Raw genomic sequence first — 21,340 nt, forward strand, 5'->3', positions numbered from 1 at the left:
GATGTATGGGGACCTTCTTCTGTTGCCACAAAAAGAGGGTCTTGATATTATGTTTCTTTTATTCATGGTCATACTCGTTATTGTTGGGTTTATTTAATGAAACATTGTTCTGAATTCTTTGAGATATATACAGCCTTTCGAGCTCTTGTCAAAACTCAACATTCTGCTATTATCAAATGTTTTAGGTGTGATTTCGGTAGGAATACACCTCTAATAAATTTTATGAGTTGTTTGCCTTAGATGGAACCATTCATCAAAATTCATGTACAGATACTCTTGAGAAAAATGGAGTTACTAAAAGAAAACATAGGCACATTATCGAAACTGTTCATTCTCCCTTATTGTCTGTTTTTGTTCCTAGTGAGTTTTGGGGACAAGCTGTTCTTATTGCTTTAAGTTTGATTGATACAATTTTATCTTCTTACATTTTAGGTTTTTCTCCTTTCAAGAAGTTGTATGGGTATGCCCCTAATTATTCCTCCTTTAAAGTTTTTTGTTGTACTTATTTCGTTCTTTGTCCTCATGTAGAACACAGTAAGTTGTCCTCTTGATATATTATTTGTGTCTTTCTTAGTTATGGTGAAGGTAAAAACGGGTATCATTATTTTGATCCAATAACTCAAAAACTTTATATATGTTTCTCATCATGTTGTCTTTCTCGAGCATATACCTTTCTTTTCTATTCCATCCACTACTCATAGCTTAATTAAATCTGATCTTATTCGTATAGATCTTTTTTCTGAGGATTCTAACAGTTTATTATCTCAGGTTCCTAATACCTTAGATACCTCTTCCCATGTTCGACCAATTTATACTTATCATTTTACAGGTATTGACACTTTACTATCTAGCACACCTGAAGCTTCATTCTCATCTACAGTCTCTCAAGCTTCATTTGAGATTCTGGGTCCACCTCTATATCAATCCACATGTATCTGTAAGTCCACAAAGCTACCAGATTTTTTTTATTCTTATTATTCTTCATCATTTACTTTCTTTTTAGCTTCTATTCATTGTCTCTCTGAGCCCTCTTCCTATAAAGAGGCAATTCTTGATCCTCTTTGGCAGCAAGCTATGGACGGGGAACTTTCTGCTTTACATAAGACAGATACTTGGGATTTGGTTCTTCTACCTCCTGGTAAGATTGTTGTTGGTTGTCATTGGGTGTATAAGATCAAAACTAATGTTGATAGGTCTATTGAGCGATACAAAGTTAGGTTAGTTGCAAAAGGATACTCTCAATAATATGGTGTGGTTATGAGGAGACATTTGCCCCTGTTGTAAAAATAACTACTATTTGTACTCTTATTATCATAGCTTTAATTCATTAGTGGCATATCTCTTAACTTGATGTTAAAAATATCTTCTTGAATGGGGATCTTCAAGAAGAAGTTTATATGTCACCCTCTCCTGGTAAGATTGTTGTTGGTTGTCGTTGGGTGTATAAGATCAAGACTAATGCTGATAGGTCTATTGAGCGATACAAAGTTAGGTTGGTTGCAAAAGGATACTCTCAATAATATGGTGTGGTTATGAGGAGACATTTGCCCCTGTTGTAAAAATAACTACTATTTGTACTCTTATTATCATAGTTTTAATTCGTTAGTGGCATATCTATTAACTTGATGTTAAAAATGTCTTCTTGAATGGGGATCTTCAAGAAAAAGTTTATATGTCACCCTCTCCTGGTGTTTCACATGACTCTGTGTATGTTTATAAGCTCAAGAAAGCGTTATATGGTCTCAAATAAGCACCTCGTGCTTAGTTTGAGAAATTCTATATTGTGATCTCATCTCTTCGATGTGTTTCTAGTAGTCATGATTCTGCTCTTTTTATTAAGTGATTATTACTGTTGATGACATTGATGGTATTTTAGTATTGAAGACAGAGTTAGCTAGACAGTTTGAAATGAAGAATTTGGGTTATCTTCGATATTTCCTGAGTATTGAGGTCGCTTACTCACCTAGAGCTTACCTTCTTTCTCAATGGAAATATGTTTTAGATATTCTTGAGCAGGCTAGACTTACTAATAACAAGATTGTAGATACTCTCATTGAGATTAACGCAATGTATTCTTCTTCTGATGGTTTACCTTAGACAGATCCTACCTTATATCCTACTATTATTGGAAGCTTGGTATATCTCATTATTACTCATCTAAATATTACATATGTTGTTCATGTTGTTTGTCAGTTTATTGCTTCTCCTACTACCATTCATTGGGCAGTTGTTCTTCGTATTTTGTGATATCTTTAGGGTACAATCTTTCAGAGTTTTATACTTCTGTCCACCTCTTCTTTGGAGTTGCATGCATACTTTGATGTTGATCACGGTAGTGATCCCACATATTGCAAGTCCATTACTAGTTTATGTATCTTTTTAGGTGATTCTCTTATTTCTTGGAAGAGCAAGAAACAATCTATTGTTTCTCAATCTTCAACCGAAACAGAATATCGTGCTATGGCATCTATTACCAAATAGATTGTTTGGTTGCGTTGGTTACTTACGGATATGGGAGTTTCCCTTTCTCATCCAATTCCTATATATTGTGACAATCAGAGTTCTATTCAGATTGCTCACAACTCAGTTTTTCATGAACAAACTAAGCACATTGAGATCGATTGTTATCTTACTCATCATCATCTCAAGCATGACACCATTACTTTGCCTTTTATTTCTTCTTCTTTGCAGATTGCAAATTTCTTTACCAAGTTACATTCCATTTCTTGTTTTTGTTTTCTAGTTAGCAAACTCTCGATGCTTGTACTGTCGCATCATGAGTTTGAGGGAAAATGTTAAGAAATATATTTCTTTTATTTTATTTGTTAAGGGTAGAATAATATTTTTAGTTTAGCCTATATATAATCTATTTGTATTTAGGTTAAAATAATAACTTCATAATAAAATTATCAATGAAAACCCTAATCTTCTTCTCTCTTGCGTCTGTATTTTTTTGTGTTAATTTAGATTGCTTTAACAATTAGAACACTATATTGTTTGTTTAAAGTTCATTAATTTTACTCATTTAAATCCAATAAAGATTAAGATAATTAGTTGATACAAACATAATTTAGTAGGATACTATATTATTTGCTTATAGTTTATCAGTTTTTTTCTTCTAAATGAAATTAAAACTTAAGATAATTAATTTATACCATTAATTTTTTTATTTTATTTTTGATAACCCGGGATGTTCAGGTCAGCTTATGCGCACCACGACTAATCCTCAGACCTATTGAACACCCTACAAGCCTAATAAACAAGTAAAGCACCACTGGAATAACAAACATACATGTTGAGGCTTGAATCCAGGATACAGACACAGAAACCTTGTCAAGACCGCTGGGCACCATCCCAATTAATTATTACAGGTAGTGATTGCTCTTTTACCTTGACGTGCCAATTTTGTTTTGCTACCTTTTACTTGCTTTTCTCTGGCTTTGACTTTTATGCTTATAAAAAAATAATTGTTACAGGTAGTGAAGTGATGGCAGCACGTATTTGCGTGAGGGGAGAACCAATGGCCGATTGCACAGAACAAAAATGCAATGAGTTGTGTGAGAAAAAATATGGTGGAGATCCTAAAAAACAAGGAGGATCCAGGGGACACTGTGTTGTTTCTGGTACTTGCAGTTGTACTTTTGATCGCGATCCTAGACTTCATTAATATTATAATGATTGTACTTCAAATAATATTTCACCTCATGTAATAAAAGAAAAGCACGATGAGTCGCAAAGTTTTTAAATTGATTGAACTTTCATGACAAATAAACACAAAAAGTTTATTAGAATATCTTTATAATTACAAAGTTTTATGTGTAAATTTTATTAGGCCAAAAGAGGAAGATTGTACTTCGATTCAAGATACTTTACAAATCTGCGACAATTTAGAGAGAGGATGAATAGCCAAGAGAAAAAAAAATAGAAGAAATATAATTTAACTCCTGTACTATGACAAGTATTTCTAACAACTTACAAGACAATGAAATTGATTGATCCACTACATTTTGTTTGGAATCAAACTAGCAACTAACATAAAAGAAAAGAAAATCTAAAAATAATTGTATTCTAAGAAATTTACCAAAAAAAAAAAAAAAGAGGAGAAGAATCAGACCTTCAAGAGGTTTCTTCTCGTCTGGAAGTTGAGTGATACTGTAAATAATAGCAGCCAGCACAGACTTGGGGTTACTCCTTATATCAATCTCTTGAATTTTTGCAAGAGCTTCATGCACTGCTTTCATGGCATGGTTTTCCATGCCATGATAGGAACATAACCGTCTCACACTATGATTCATGGTCCCTACGGTCATATCCTCCAATTGTGCATGCCTCTTTCATTGTTAATCCTCCTCCTCCTCCTCCATTGCAAGATGCAGCACTACATGTTTCCTTCAATGTTCTTGGCAACTTATTCTCCTTACAAGAGATGAATAAACAAGCCGCTGGCATTGCTTCCCGGTTCCTTCTAGAGCAAGACTATTGTTCTTGTACGTTCATGTATATCTCTCTAGCCCGATTCATGAACGGCGCAAGACATAACCTTCTTGCCATTGTTTCAATGATTTCAAACCCCTGGATTAAATCCCCATCTGGGTTTGATTGACGATTAATCAACCAGTTCTTGGAAATTGCGACAGCAGTGGTACCACCCTTGGCAGGCTTGGAAATTGTGGTGGCTAGATTGGCATGGGTTAAAAGAGGGTCCGAGAGAGAACCTAAATGGTTGGGGTCGTATTCATTAATATTATCTTCAATGCCAAAAGTTCTCCATTCGGGTTCTTCATCGACATAGTAAGATATAAGAACCAAACCACAATCGATGCAAATTGTGTCCCCGGTTAAGTGATCAAGAACATTTGCACTGTATTTCTTGCGATTTTGCTTTTCTTGATGTGTCTTCTTCTTCTTCTTCCTTTTCGAATAATATACTTTTCCTGATGTGTCTTCTTCTTCTTCATTTTCGAATAATATAGGGTTTCCGTCAATCTATCGCTCTGTGCTGCAGGTTTCACGTTTTTTTAAATTTTTTTGACAAATAGTAACAAAATACAGCAAGAGGTTTTGTATTTCTAGAGGCACTGGCTTGGTCAAGTAACCGTAGTTGATAAGGATGAGTGTATGTCTCTTGGAAGGGCGGAGAAAGAAAACGTATTTTACTTAGCTCGCAGGACTGCTTAATTACACATTGCCTCCATGTTGGAGATGACAATGATACCCACCTGTTGTGTTTTTTTATATATTTATTTAAATATTTATATTCTATTTATTATATTTTGATTATATTTTGAATATTGGATATCTATTGTAAGAATATTATTTATTATTCAAAAAAGTAAAACAATAATATATATGCAAGTATTATATAAGTTTTTGAGATATTTATATATTATATTAAATTCAAAAAAATATAAACATACTACTTATATATCTATATAATATAATTATATATCTCGAATCAGATTGGATTTTGAATTGGGTTTTACAATATATATATTTTCAATTACCTACAAGGTGAGAACTAAAAAACTCATTCATTCAAGCTGATGCGATTGATATCCATTAAATTTAAATTAAATTATCATCCATATCTCCCTTTTCAATCATAATTATTAAACATATCTTATTTAATGAGTTAATTTTGTAATATTGACACAAAATCTAATCCAAGTCAGGTCAACCATTTTGAAAATTGACTCGGTTAAGCTAGATGATCTAATAGATCAATTAATAATCTAATCACCCTAACTAGATTCAACTAAGAATTAGTCATGTTAACTCGAAGGATTTTAAAAAACTTATCCTAAACAATATTATTTAATTTTTTGTGAAAATTTTTATCAAAAACATCATTTGAGTTATTTTAAATAAAACTAAAATAACATAATTTCAAGATTGACATGTTGACCCACAATTTAACTTGGTAAATTCATGATGCTCCACAAGTGAAATTTCAATCCCGATCTAATAGCTATACTTTCAAAGCCTAGACTAGCATAAATTTTAAGGGAGTCCAGGTTCTTTTCATTTCTTTGAAGAATGATCGTTGTGTTTGACAAAAAAATAAAAAAATAAAAAAGATAGATGAAGTTAAGTAACATTTGTTGGTTGGCAGCAAATCTCCAGGTCCTCATGTTGTGTAACAAAACCCCAAGAATGAGTTAAAATTAAGCATGGCTACGATGCGGATTTGAAGCGAGTTATATCTCTCCCATTGATCGGTTCTAGGTATATATATATTAGCCGCCTCCCAGCTGAGCTACTTCCTATTGAGCTTAGTCAAGCTTTGATTTGAAGCTAGTAGAGAGATTGAATTTCCTATATTCCTAGTTAGGCCTTCTCCTAATGCCCTATTCCTAGCAAGTGAATCAACAGAACTGCCACGAGTTTGATAAAAAAAAAAAATGATTTCTGCCACCAAAAACATATTTTTTAAATGATAAAATAATGGGAGATGAAATTGCAAAACTAAAATCAATTAGGAAAAAGACATATAAGAAAATAACAATTAAAAATAAATAAGGATAGATCTGATATAAAAATCAAACTAAATAAAATCTCAGGGGATGGAATCCAAAAGAAAATAATATACTAATTAAAAAAATAAAAATCACATTTGATATAAAAACCAAATCAATTTAAATTTCAAGAGTTGAAACTAAAAAAAAAATAAGCAACAAAAGGAATAAAAATCAAATTTAATATAAAAATCAAACAAAACTTAATCTAAATGAATGAAAAAAAAAAAAAAATTAATGAAAAAAAATATCTCGAACATTCAAAGATTAATCAAAAGAAACAAGAAGTATAACTAAAATGAAAATAAAATACGAGAATGCATTTACTTTTTTTTTGCTTGGCCAATACATCCCAAGGCCGTGAGAGATAGGGGGGGGGGGGGGGAAGAAAACTCGATTGCTGCCAAACCATTTAGAACCAGCATACAATGCCAGCTCAATAGAAGCACCGCTACTTGCCAGAGCTGGTGACATGATGGTATGGTGTTTTTGGCAACTATATCACGTGTCATGCGCCGCTTGAATGCGGTGTCTCCACCCCACGCACGAGCATGTTCTCTCAAGACATCTTACATTTTTTTTTTTTAATTATACCTTCAAAAAGGACCAAACTATAACACAAAAACCATGATAAAAAGTCCAAAAAGTCTTTAGATGGCAACTTATAAAATTTCAGACATAAAGAGCACATAAGTTATTATACTATATATTAAAAATGAATTTACAAGGAAAAAAACCCCTTCCATGATATCCGAAACAATTTTGATCATAAAGGTTTGGCAATGTAATGTTTCGATCATAAAGGTTTGGCAATAATTACATTGTGCAACTAAATACAAAATAGCCAAAAAAAATCCCGAGAACAAACTATTTTTTGCCTTTTTTTAAGGGTATTATAGTATTTCCACTATTTATTTTTTGTTTGAAAAGTATAATCTGACCAGCAAAAACCACCAATGACAACTAAGTCCCTATGAAAAGACAATCACACACACACACAACAAGATGATAATTAATATTTAATTAAAAGATGATTAATAGTAATTAAAATATAATCTAACAATAAATTTATTTTAAGAAAGCAATTGTTTTAGGAAATATTCAGGACGTAAAGAACGAAAACAATACACACACACACACACACACACACACACACACAACAAGCAGGTTCAGGTTATTCATTCCTCACCTCCATAGTCCATTCCCATTTTTTTTTTTTGGAGAAATACCCGATACTTGTCTCTATATCAAGTTTTTGAAAATACTGGTGGAGACGAATAATTTTGCTATCATTAGTTAAAATTGACTGGTTTTTTTTAAAAAAAAAAAAAAATTGTCGTTTTGAGACAACACGGGCTAAGACAAGATTAATCCTTTAAAAAACAAGGTTTGAATCCTGGTTGCTAGGGCTTGCAATTAAAGACCAAACCACAAGACCCCGGGAACATTGGTTTTCAGCTCTACACAGCCAAATGTGATAGGAAACTTCTGTTTGTTTCTTTTTTAAATCATAAAGCTGTAAATTTAAGATTTAATAATATTTCTCATTAATTCAACACCTAGCATAAGGTGCCATATCAATTGACAAGAGAAAATTATTAAATTAGTATCACAATCATTATTTATATCGATCCTCATTCATTATTTGTTAAGAGAAAAAAACATTAACTAGACTTTCATAATTAGCAGGAAGCCTGCTGTACCTGGGAGAACTCTTCAAGTCTCGTGTAAAGTTTAATGAGTAGGCTTGTGCAGATCTCAGGAGATGTGCATGGCCCACACATGAGATATATGACATTGCCCAAAGGCCTCATGTAAACACCATCTTCACGGAGCTTCTGAAGAAGAGAGCGGGCATAGAGGGATGCGTACCTAAAAAAATTCACTGGCTTTCAGAGAATCATCAAGTTTCAGCCTAGAAAGAAAAAAGTACCATGATTTTGATGATTCTGATGAGGTCACTACAAGGGGATATGGAAATAGATTCAGAGGAGAGAAAAAAAGCTGCATACCTTGGCACATAACCATACAAGATAATTAATAGTGTTCAGCATGGAAGATATCCAGTAGGACTGAAACTAATAAAAACAAAGGATAATCATGAACTAAATGCATGACACCTTGTGACTTCAAACACTACCGATGCAACTAAAGATGATATTCATGCTACCTGCTATACAAATGTGGCCGTGGCTGAACACAATTGTAAAGCCCAAGTGTCAGGCAACCCTAATTGGTTAAGGCCAAGTGTCAGAAACGCCAAGTATTCTCAGAAGTATAGCTAATTCATTTAAGCGTGAACCCAGACACAATGGTCTTCGACAAGAAGGAAGATCATAGCATCAAACATGGACTGCATGGAGTGGTTGAAATATCATGCAAAAATCACCATTTACTTGGAGCATTAAATGGTTGAATTTCCATGTAGGAATCATTTTTTGGAGGATAAAATTGCTATAACGAAGTTTCATGCTTCCACTAGTTGGAAACATTGAGACCCAATCTCAATACAAGCTGAACAAATATATACATTTTAATACCCTGAACCACAGCTGTTGGATAACTGTGAAAGTCATTCATGTCCAAAAAGTGGCATAGAAGTAATTGAATGTGACCATACCCGACATTATGCCCTTCTGCTCTTAGTTCTAGAGCAAAAAGAGTTCCTAATGCTATCACTCTTTCAACCGAAGGATGTGATGAGATCTGTTGCACCAGTTCCGCATTCCATAACTGCAAGCATTAAATGCAAAATATTGGATGAAATTCATTAATGACATGGAGATCACCATTATTTCATCATTGGGAAAAATTAGCTTTGAACAGATTGAAACATAACCTGTTTCTGGTGTATCAATAAGAAAACTGAAGGGGGAAAAATGCAGATTACTGTGCCCAACCAATCAAAGGACAAAGAAAGTCCAGCTAATATTTCAATGGTAATGTAAAGCATTTGAAAATGACTATGGTGCTGAGGAGGGAAGTCCTATAAGACTGTACTAGAAGTAGGTCAAATATTTTTTTTCCCAATACCACAATTGTTGAGATAGTATAACATTAAAATTCTACATGTCAGATCTTAAAGGTTTGAATAATTGCTGACATTTTGAACCACATCAGATTCTGAAATTTCAATTCACATGTTGAGTTTGAAATGAGAGCATGGAATGCTTCCTGCCTAAGGTTTTGGTTTAGGAATGGCAACTATGCCAGTATCACAACCAAGGCATGCTGTCATATATATTTCAGATTGTGGAAACTGTCAGACATCAACTTCTGGAAACTGATATGCAATGAGGAAACAAAAAAAATGAATTATACACACCTCCCTAAGCAATCTTCGCCCAGAAATAATATTATGGTTTGTTTGAGGATCCTTAAACCATTTAATTGATGTAGCAGCTGCCGAGCACCCCATAGCATGAGCAGAGTATGAGTGTCCGTGCAAAAGGGCTTTGAGCTACAGCCAGAAACAAATAAATGTAAGCAGTTTCTTTATACAGTCTAGACTCTAGATCACACAGTACAGAATTGTTTAGGAAAGACATCCATAAATAAATGAAGGATACAGATAGGAATGAATATTTGAATTTGAAAGTTGGTTGTTGAAGAAAATATCAAAAATTCTTGATCACAAATTTTACTTTCACAACCACATGAAAAACCTTGTAACTCAAAATGCAATAAACTCAGACTGCTTAAACTTCAGATTGAATTAACTAGCATGTTATTCCAAGAACAAATCTTCGGAACCTAAACTCATTATGCTAGTTGAAAAGTTTGAGCCACAGAAAGTAAAAAAATCAAATGGTAATATGGTTCTACTTTGGCAAAAATTGAAGTAAACATCAACTAAGATTTCATCTATGATATCAAGGAAATAATCGAGTAGGAATGAGAAAGTCGATTCAAAGAAGCCACTTCCCCATGTAGCCTCTGATCCTCTTGTCTGTATTGTGAGTTAATGCAATGAGGAATAACAATAGTGAGCGAAATGAAAAACCACTATAATAATCTCAAAAATTCACTTGGTCAACTTCAAAAGCAAGCATAGGTGTCCTTAGAATCAAACAAACCCACAGCTATACATCACCTTTGATTCTCCAAGAAAAGAATCAAAAACTGCATCTGAGGCCAATGTTGCAGCCAAGGGTATAACCCCGCCAGTCATCAGCTTTGCAAAGCAGGCTATATCAGGTAGACAACCAAGTAGTTCTGCTGCAGACTGTAAAAGGAGGGACAATAAGGACACTTTCAAGAAAGTAGATGAAATGTATGTAATTCAACACTTCTATTATATTGAATGAAAGTAACATGGAAAGCAGAAAGAACAAGAGAAGAACAAATGAGAATGAGATGCAAGGGATACCAACCTCTGTTCCAAGACGCCAGAAACCTGTGAAAACTTCATCAAATATAACTGGAATATTTCTACTTCGGCACTCACTTACAAGCACCCTTTGGAAAAGTGGATCAATCATAAGCATTCCACCAGCACCTTGGATAACTGCAAAATAGTATCAAGCCAATTAGGCAAAGACCATTTAAAACCATATTGAAATTCATAATTTCATCAAACCCAGAACTATTTCCATAAAAATTGCACTCGCGCACAGGCCACAGGAAAGACCAGGCATTCACAGTTCCTATTAAGTAGGAGTTTTGATTATATAGAGATTTGTTGCAAGGTAAATACAAGACTCAAACGACTAGCAAGAGTGTGAGTGCATGCATTTAAGTCTTGGATATTAAGTTCCAAACCAACTGAATGAAATGCTGGGGAGTCAACATAAAAGAAAATTTGGAAACACTGTTTGCCTAAAATCAAAGGCCCCTTAAAAAGTGACCAGGCCAAGGGAATAAAGTATTCTGAAGGATTTAAGTTTCCAAATGTTTTCATACACACCATAAAGTTTTTGAAGGACTTGCACAATACAAAAATCATTAGAAGACTCTTGGATGATTCGCATAATTCAGGTTAACAATGCTGATGAAGGGTTGTCTTATCCAGACAACATCCACTAGTACAGGAAATTACTAGAGCCGCTGAAACTCAAGGTAAATTCTTTTACGATGCCACACATCCTTTTCAACAATAAGAAATGAAATAAGATATCAAGAAATCATCAATTGACTTCTGAAGCAAGAGACCTCAAAGATGAAGTTAACAAAAAAACATCAACAAAACAAAATTGGCCACAACGGGACAGATTCTTTTAATCCAGGGTATTGTAATAATAATTCTCTTGCCTGGTTCGATAATCAACGCTCCAACATGGATAGATTCTTTTAATCCGGGGTATTGTAATAATTTCTGCGATATATATGAGGAATAAACTCCTGTGAGATCTGATTTGTCCCTGCTCTTGTCAAATATTTCATCACGAGTGCTGAAGTCTGTAAATGTCAGTGCATATCAGGAAGCAATAGAAAATAACAGCAGCCAACATAAAAATTTAAAAAGTACATTTCAAAAGTTTGCTTACTCATGTCTTTCTTAATCATATTTTCACAATGCATTCCCTCAGGTAAAGAAAGATTCCATTTATTATTGGACATAGACACTGTAGGAGGGTCTAGAAAAAGCCCTCTTCCTGTGTACCTGTGAACATGCGTGAGGTAAGTAAAAGATAAATTAATTCACTGATAATTGACCGTCTTTTTTTTTCTTGAGCACATAAAGTCAATGTAAAAAAATAAAAGAGCACATTGAGGTGAATTTGATGCCTGATTCCTATAGAACCAGGTACAATTTTGAGACCAAAATAATTATAGAAGGATCTACAAGGCATTGAGCCTAAAGCAAGGAATTTGGAACCGCTAGCCAAATTTTCAATAGGTACTTTGCTAATTTGCTCCAACTCCCTATTTCATGTTTCATTAACAGGTTTTCCTAGCATAAACATTACATTTCCAAAAACTGAATTTCTTCTTGTTCCACACAACATTCGCATCTAATATTCAAGTATAAAAAAATGCAAGTTCTAGATCCAACTAGAACTTAAAGAAACAACAAAATGCTAAGTTATATAGGCATACAATTACAGCCACTTCAATTACAAAAATTCCTTGAATCCACATCATCAGATCCCCCTCTCGACTTAAAAAGCCAAAAGAAAAAACAATAACCACTATATAGGCATCAATATTACAGCCACTTCAAAGTATCAATGCCATCACCCACCACCACATGATCTGCGCTATCTACTCTGAATTACTATCTTCCTACATTGATGATTTTCAGAGTTCAATGCAGGGCAACAACCAAACCAGGTTGCTGAAACCACTGTTGACCCAAAGCACCAAACTATCAGCACACAAACTCAACATTTACCTCCCAATTAGTTATGCTAACAATCCACTACACATTTCAGCTAATCTAATCAACAGGCCCTCACAGAGTGATCAGTCACTCTTTTCCGCATTGACAACAGCTGAAAAACCATCACTCATTGACATGAACCAACTCAAGCTTTGCCAGGGGCACTCATATTCTGCCCACTTGTGTCAAAGCAGTCTTGAATAATTTCCATTTCTGTGACTGAAGTTATCATTTATATTACAAGTTGCATAATATGCAAGCACTATCCTTACCAAGAGAATTCCAACCCAACTCAATTCCCTTGTTTTGTCTTACTCACTAATTTCTATGAGGCAATGGAGAAAACCAACTAGGATATACATCAGAGCAATCCAAAAGTCTCAGAATGATATAGTAATTTAAGAGCTATGTTTTTTAAAACAATGATATGGAACTCATGCATAGAAGCTATTTCATTGCGCGTGAATTCTCACAAATAAGCCTAGTCTTGAGATAATTACTTCCATTTTGCTCATCACCCTATAATTTTTCAATCCTAAATGATTGGTTTCAGCATCAATGAGATTTCCTTGTGCAAGAGCACTAATTAGTAAAGCATGGCCCCAAAAAATAAAACTTCTTAATTAAAATAGTTTTATTCATCATAAAATTGTGCTTCTAGCACCAAAATATTCCCTACCATGGCTGTTGGAGGAAGCCTGTATAAGATGATGGTGCTTGAGCTTCCATCGCACCCAAAGTGTCACCATGATAAGATCCTTTGAGAGCCAATACCTGAAATAAAACCACACCTTAGTTACCAGCAACTGTTTGGAAGAAACCTCATCCTGAATGAAAAAGGTACATAATGGTTCATGCTTTAGATTTGTAATAATTATCATGTAGAAAGACACATAGGCTATACAAAGACAATTCAGCCAATCTTATCAAAGGCAGTGTCAAGACAGACCAATGGTACTTGAGTTTTACTTTTGAAATAAATAATGTTTTACTTACCACATACAAACAGATATGGAAAAAAAAAAATTTAAAAAAAAACAGCATTCAATGCACAAACATGCATGTTTCAATTACTGAGCTTTAACCATATTCCAAAATTGTGCATGTGTTAATAAAAGTAGTTATATTAAGTAGACTACAGAACAATCTAACATGGTGTGATTGTCACCCTGGAATTATCTATATATAAAAAGTGCCCTAGTGTTAAGCTACATTTTAAAATAAAAAACTGTCTTATAACCAGTAAAGTTGGAGAACTAAGTTTAAACTTGTAAAGCACCCAGCATGGACAATGGTCAGATTTCAACGTCACTTGCTCAACTACTATTTACCTAGACTGTTTTCATTTTTGACAAAAATATACTTAAAGGACTCACTCTACAACTGCTGGATTCAAGGTAAATTGAGGTGCAAGTATGACCATTGTTTAAAACATCCCCACTAGCAACTAATAATCAGAAAGAAAAGAAATTTAACCTACTTGGGAAAGAAAATCAGTAACCTCAGAAATAACCATTTTTTTTCTGAAACCAGAATTTCTTGCATTTTTTAAGAAACAATGTCTGAAATGTTAAGCTGAAAAATGTAAGGATTATTTAAGTTCACCTTTAGTTGGACAGATTTGTCAGTTCTGTTATTGTTGGAAAAATCTAAAAGGAGTCCATTATCAAAGGAAAATTTGCGAAATGCCATTTTGAGAGCAATTTCAATTGCCGTTGATCCATTATCTGAATAGTATGTCCTTGAAGCCCACCCTGCAAAAGTACAAACGTACATGATAAGTTGGGAAGAAGATAGTTTTGAAGAAGTTCAAAATGGATAACTTTAATGCATTTTAAAAGTTATAACTTTACGCCATAGATGATTAAAAAAAAACCACTTATCACATCTGAAACACCAGGCACATAAGAAATGTTATGTTCTTGTTAATTAAGCAAGTGCTATTCGACATGAAAAAATTAATTACATTATGCCAGTTAAAATGCTTGAAAAAACATCAAACGGCAGGAGAAAAATACTAACCTTTACCCACACCCTCAAGCAAAAGCTCTGCACATTCCAACGCCGGCTCATAAACATTCTCTGGAAACATTACATGACCATATCTTGCAGCAGTATAACCCATCTCTCTAGCAAGCTCAGTCTGAAACCACCTAAACAAGTAACCACATTAAAGAACTTCAGAAAAGTGACCAAATGGTGCAGAAAAGTGAACATTAATGAGAGAAGATAGTTTGGGAGGCATATGGTAAAATCTCTAGCATTTGTGAAATTACTAGGTGAGCATGGTTCACCATAACCTACACTGACAGAGCAGCGGGTCCCATGGTACTTTGTTGCCATATGAAATTTATAAGAGTGGATTTTGCCTAAGAAGAGAAACCTGTCATAAGACATGCTTCTGGGCTATTAATACTTGTTTAGTTATAGTATAACTTTTTATGTTACAGTTATACAGTGCAACCCATCGTTTGATTGGAAAGAGGACCTTCTGAACAGGATAGCTTATTTAAAAGCAGGGGACTCAATAATTAAGAAAAAATGCAACCCTAACACAAGTCGGTAGATACCACACATTTTAATAATCCTGTTGTGTGTTCCTCGGGTTGTTCCTAATAAACTCATCATCCATTAATTGGCAAATGAGGGGAGGGTCAGATCCAGAAAAAAAAAGTTCCCAATAATCCAGAGAAACAGTTAAAAGAATCCTGTGTACAGAAAGACTTTCAGAAATCCTCAAGGAACTTCCACTACATTCATTAAAATAGATTTTTCTACACTTTGCAGAAAGCATTGACTTCCAGCAACAGAAAGGAAAAGAACAACAATAATTCAAATGGTAGAAATAATATGCATATAAATATGAACCTACAAAATCATTTCCAGAATAGCCAAATCTAAATGCACCAATAACTTCACTTCTTAAATATTTTAAAAGGCCGATATAGCTGCAAATGAAAACAAACTCTCCAGTTCCATTATCTATTACTCCAGCAACAATATCCCTTAAGCTAAGCAGATTCAAATTAACAGAATTTCTTCTTACTTGCTTGTACATAAAATTGTTTCATTTTTAATGTTAATTTTTGTTTAAAAAGTAATTAGCTTGTAATCTGTCTTGTTACTTACAGCTAAATTTGCTAATAGTTTTGAGTGCATATTAAATGGCACTCCACACCCACAGCAAACAAGCTTGCCATTAAGAATACAAAATTCTATCCCGATGTCACACAGGTGCATGAGCATCAATTGAACTAACTAAATCAATATGCCAAAAGAAAAAATGCATCTTTTGAACAAGCAATTAACATGCAAGTAGATGAAATTGGTATTTAGAATAGAAAAGAAACGTCAGAAACAAAGATTCAAAAGCAGTTTCTAAATGTGGATTCTGGCTGTCGAAGGACCCTATAAGAAAGGCTAGTTCCCCAAAAAAACACAAGAACAGATTGCAAGAGAATTGTATGCCAGTGGATCATAAGAATAATTTGGAACTCATTGATTGATCCTATAATCAAGTGGCTCATGATATTCTTGTAACTTATTCTTGTTTTTTCTTTTGAAATAGCATTTCTCACCCTTAAAATAATTGACATATTCTAATGAAGCATGCAATACTGAAAAGATCAGTAATTACAACATGATTAGATAGGAATGTGTAACAAGAATAGAAAAGCAGTTATTTGCCATAAAGTTGACCTGCAGAGTAGCATCAGGTCCTTGGGTCCACCAGCTAGCGCATCCATCAAATTGTTGAGTAATAAACTGATTGCCTTGGACCTGAAAATTCTATGAACTTTAGAAGCATAGAGAAATAGCTACTTTACATCAGAAAATAATTCTAACAAGAAAGGTGAGAACATTTGTATATAGCAAACAATTGCATTATTTGTTAGCAAATTGAAATTTATTCACTTACGCCTTGTTTGTTTGCTGGAAAGTGTTCTATATATATGTGTGTGTGTGTGTGTGTTTGTGTGTGCGCGTGTGTACATTTGTGTGAACAATAATATTTTAATAAAATACTTTAAAATATAATATTATTAAAAAAAATTACTAATATATTTATATCGGAAATAAGATATTAAGATATATTAATGTATAATTTGATGTATTAGTGCATATAATACTTTAATGTAAATAATATTGCTTGAAAATACATTCAAATATAAAACATGTTATATTATACAATAATCATACATTTTAAATCATATAAATTGTGTTATAAAATTAGAATACCATAGAAAAGAAATTTATTTTCAATGTTCTCTAAACACCAAAACAATATTTGATAAAAATAAAAATTCTACTATTTTAAAAATTTAATAACTCAAAATGTATTATTTTTCAACTTATTTTCTTTGATATGTCCAAACACTAGAAAATGATTTCTAGCTCATTTTTCATTATATAACTAAACATGTTAATAGATTTTACTTAAAAAATATTTAAAGAGGTTATATTTCTATAATATTATATTTAAAGTATTTCTATTATATGTATACATTTTATAAAATAAACTATATATAAATATATAATATAGTAAATTCTTTTTTTTCACCATTACACTTTTTATATATTATTCTTTTATTGTAAGTGGATTAAACTTTTATTGTAAGTGGATTAAATAGCTACATTTAATATTCTATATATGTTAAATAAACTTGAAAAAAAAAACATTAATAAGTGATTTTACAGCTCATTTTTCAAGGCATAACCAAGCACTGGAAAATGTTTTCCAACATATTTTACATGACACTTTCCAAACATTGAAAAATAATACACTTTCCAGGAATCTATTTTCCATGGAAACCATTTCTAAAAAAAAACTACTTTGTGACAAACAAACGAGGCCTTAGTTAAAATCAATTGCAACTATTTCTATGAGAGAAAAGAAGAAAACAGAAACCCTAAGCAAATATTTTTTTTTAGCGGCAGGGGATCAAGAAGAAAAAAGGGCATTCCATAATATAATTTCAAGTACATTAGTGAGTGACGCCTTTTTTGGCAACACTAACCTTGTAAATGGCAAAGTTCTCGCCACATCTTGAATCAATAACAGTAACAGCCTCTTCTGGTACCAGTTTGTGCTGAGTAAACGGCCACCACAAAGTGTGTACTGCCTTTTTTGCCATGTCATTCAGTCTCAGAATTCTTTCTGAAAAAGCTGATATCATTATTTCCTTTAGAGAATTAAATGCTTCATCAGAATCACCAAACCATTCCACCAAGTCATTTGACATATCTTGTGGCACAGGTGGAAGCACAATTACAGGAACCCTAGAAAAATACAAGAGAAAATGGGAACAAAAATCAATTTAAATATACCAAGTGATATTCCAATTATGTAGGCATCAAATGCATAACAAGATTGCAGTCAAATAATTGATTCAAAATTATCCAAGTCAGAAGAAGAAGAATGATTAAATTACCTATTTCGCAAATATGACAATAATGGCACCTCATTAACAAGGCCATGATCTTCCAAAACAACAGCAACAATATCATACCCTCGAAGTTTTAAACTCTCATAAGCTGAAATGGTTCCAGAAATACCACCTAGCCTGCCGTCTCCCATAAGAACACCAGGTAAGCGAAAAGGCCTGCTAACATACATCACAAAGAAGGAGAATATTAATATGATATTTTATCTATCCATGCAACACCGTCAACAATGTTAATGTCGTTGAGTGACTGTTGGACTTGGAATATATTTAAGGCTGTCCTTTTGTAAGATAACTGAGATATGCAATTCTGCATCCAGGCAAGCACAGTGATAACATAGGTGTAAACTGTTGCCAAAATCATTGCCACAAAACACGCAAATCTCACTAAAACCAGTTCATTTCTGCCATGTAAACGAAGCTCCAAAAAACAGATGAAAAGAAAATGAATACAAGCTTTCTTCCTTTACTTGTGTCCTATCTAATGCATATTCTCCGTGAGACACAAAATGAAAGCAATCAACTCAACTAAGTTTTAGTCCCAAATTAGTTTGGTTGACTTCAGAATTCATTCCCTGTGTTCTGTTCTGTCACATATCCTGTAAGATAAAAAATGCACAAATTCAACTCAACCAACTTTTTGTCCCAACTATCATTGGTTGATTACATAACTTCTTTTCATTCCTTCCATCATACCATTTATTCTCTATGAGACATCAAATGCACATACCAAATACCAAAAGATTAAATTGTCACTTTTTTGCAAAAGCACAGACCTCAAATGAATAAGTATCACGTATATTCAGGTTCCTAGGAAAAGAACAGACACAATCACCAAGCAAGATGTTCATATTCACTGCCAGCTTATTGCTGGGTACTTTTTTATTTATTTATTTTTTGTTCTTTGGGTGGTAAGAGTAGGACTTGAATTCAAGACCTTACTCCCTCTCCACTTCTCATTTAGTTACATTACTACCAAACCAACTTTCAAGGGTACCTTAGATCTTTACTGGACAAAAAGATTAAAAGCCCACAAATAGTCTTTTGTGTAAGTAAGATCAACATGTAAAAATAACATCAAGGAAGTCCAGTCTTCAATTATAAAGTCAAACAAAGAACCGAGAACATCAATTGTAAAACGATGAACAAAAACCTGATTCCCAATTTAATAATCAAATGTTAGTTAATCCTATAAGCAGCAATTGACAATTAACATTCATTAACAGGAGAGAATGACCACATACCGGTACAAGTCACATTGTAAGGTCCCAGACGGACCTGGACTCGCAACGCCACCAGCAGTCTCAACCACGCAAAAAACATCCATTTCCTCAACCTTTCTATCCTCTTCTTTTCTCAAACACTTCTCTAAAGTCTCCAACACTAAAGAATCCTCCACAACTCCATTCTCCTTCTCTGCTGCCAAGTGCGGCGAAACAGCCTCCTTCCATGCATACAAAGTTTCACAAACCAACTCCGAAACCACATTAACCCCATCTTTCACAAACCTGTTCTCCTCAGTGAAATTCAAATTATAAATCCCTAAGTTCCGACCCTTGGTCTTAGAATCGTCGCCAAAGAGGGAACTGGCAGCGGAAAGGGAGGAATTGAGGACGGAATTGGAGGCAGAGAGAGAGAGAGGAGAGGAACGGAGTGAAGCGAGGGAGGAGAGTTTAGAAAAGACGAAATGAGAATCGGAATCGGAAGGGAAACCGGTTTGGATTGGTTTGAGGTAGACGAATTTGGGGGTTTTGTTGGTGGTACGGGGGGAGAGGAGGAAGGAAGAGGCGAGGCCGGTGGAAATTAGGGTTTTGCCGAGGGAAGTGTTGGAGCCCCATATCATGTAGGTTGGGAAGGAGAGTGGGAGGTGCAAATGCTGTGAGGAAATTGTGGAGAGGAATTTGATGTGGATGCGGAGGTGAGAGTGGTGGCGGCTACTGCGGAGGTGGAGGAAGAGCATGGCTACTGGTGAGGTAGAGAAACCCTAGAGGGTGGAGTTAAGGAGGAGCCTAGAGAGTGATGTAACGGCTTCGGGGCGTATCAAAATTTTAAATGTGGAGGGTAAGTTGGGGGCGGGTTGTGGACAGTGAGTCAGTGACTGACTTTTCAAGGGAAGGTAAGTAAAAATGTTGGTTCCGTCACGTGCTAGACAATGATTAGGTTCGGTGGCTCCCTTACCAACTTCATTTTTTCCCCGACAAAACGGATAGAAGATATAATTAAAACACGAGTATTTTTAGCCTGTGTCAAAAAAAACAATTCTCTATAATATTATATTAATTAAACTCGGCTTAATGATTGGCTTAAAGAGGGGTAGATGTTAATTAACTGTTTAAGGGTATGTTTGGTATTGCGGTAGCTGTTGTTGTTATGGTTTGAAAAAAGTTGTTTTATAAAAAGTATTTTTAGTTGAAGTTGGTTTGAAAAAATAGGTGTTTGGTTAAAACTGTGGTTGAAATTAAGATTGAATAAAAAGTAGTTTAATGTGTTTGGTTAAGAATTCTTTTAAAATTGAGGTTATAAAATAATTTAAAAAAATATATATTAATATTGATGATTTTTAATTTAAATATTATGGATTTAACTATTGCTATTATATCATGAAATAAATCATACTTTATATAAAATATTTTTTATTATTCCATTAAACCATTTATAATTCCATTACGTACGAAATACATCCGACAAGAACTACAGTTTCCATAATTTTTTAGCGTGTAATAAAATTAGATAAAATATTATCTGTATAAAATTCACTCTAAACTAGTTTTTTTTTTTTTAAATGTTAAAAAAATTAACACACTAAAAAAAAAAAGTCCACGCAATGCAAGTGAACAGTGCAAGAGAATTGCACTGTTCACTATTTTTTAAGTGAACAGTGCATCACTATGCACTGTCCATGTTAATTGCACTGTTCATTGAACAGTGCAATTAACGTGAACAGTGCAAAAAAAGCAAGGAATTCTTACTTTTCAAATATTGTGTTTCCAACGCAGAAAAGAGGTGAGACTCAGTTTGCACCGCATTCCCAAACATACTTAAATTAAACTCGATTGAGT

General features: G+C 33.8%; 1 protein-coding gene across 2 annotated transcripts; it reads right to left on the reverse strand.

The window, feature by feature from the left end:
• Positions 1–8,038: 8,038 nt before the first annotated feature.
• LOC18100519 (bifunctional dethiobiotin synthetase/7,8-diamino-pelargonic acid aminotransferase, mitochondrial) lies at positions 8,039–20,367 on the reverse strand. Of its 2 annotated transcripts, none has more exons than XM_024604655.2 (14): positions 19,526–20,367; positions 18,270–18,443; positions 17,856–18,117; positions 16,537–16,617; positions 14,860–14,980; positions 14,443–14,591; positions 13,517–13,611; positions 12,002–12,117; positions 11,766–11,912; positions 10,889–11,022; positions 10,609–10,740; positions 9,841–9,975; positions 9,136–9,248; positions 8,039–8,387 (listed from the first exon to the last, which is right to left on the reverse strand). In XM_024604655.2, the coding sequence occupies exons 1-14, from the start codon at positions 20,239–20,241 to the stop codon at positions 8,198–8,200; spliced, it is 2,565 nt and encodes an 854-aa protein (XP_024460423.1). In that variant the 5' UTR covers positions 20,242–20,367; the 3' UTR covers positions 8,039–8,197. The 2 variants fall into 2 exon arrangements, with proteins under 2 accessions (XP_024460423.1, XP_024460424.1); XM_024604656.2 differs by having other exon boundaries at positions 18,270–18,440; positions 19,526–20,366.
• Between the last annotated feature and the right edge of the window lie 973 nt (positions 20,368–21,340).

The sequence above is a fragment of the Populus trichocarpa genome, chromosome 6 (genome assembly GCF_000002775.5).
Source record: "Populus trichocarpa isolate Nisqually-1 chromosome 6, P.trichocarpa_v4.1, whole genome shotgun sequence".
Taxonomy (NCBI): Eukaryota; Viridiplantae; Streptophyta; class Magnoliopsida; order Malpighiales; family Salicaceae; genus Populus; species Populus trichocarpa.

Bases quoted from the DNA above. Each gene is read 5' to 3' on its own strand.
- LOC18100519 (XM_024604655.2), bottom strand. From the start codon at position 20,241: ATGCTCTTCCTCCACCTCCGCAGTAGCCGCCACCACTCTCACCTCCGC. The intron at 14,592-14,859 runs GTTAGTATTTTT...GTACTTTTGCAG, and splicing joins GCTTGAGGGTGTGGGTAAAG to GGTGGGCTTCAAGGACATAC. The intron at 9,976-10,608 runs GTGATGTATAGC...TTCTGGCTGTAG, and splicing joins CTTTTCTTGGAGAATCAAAG to CTCAAAGCCCTTTTGCACGG.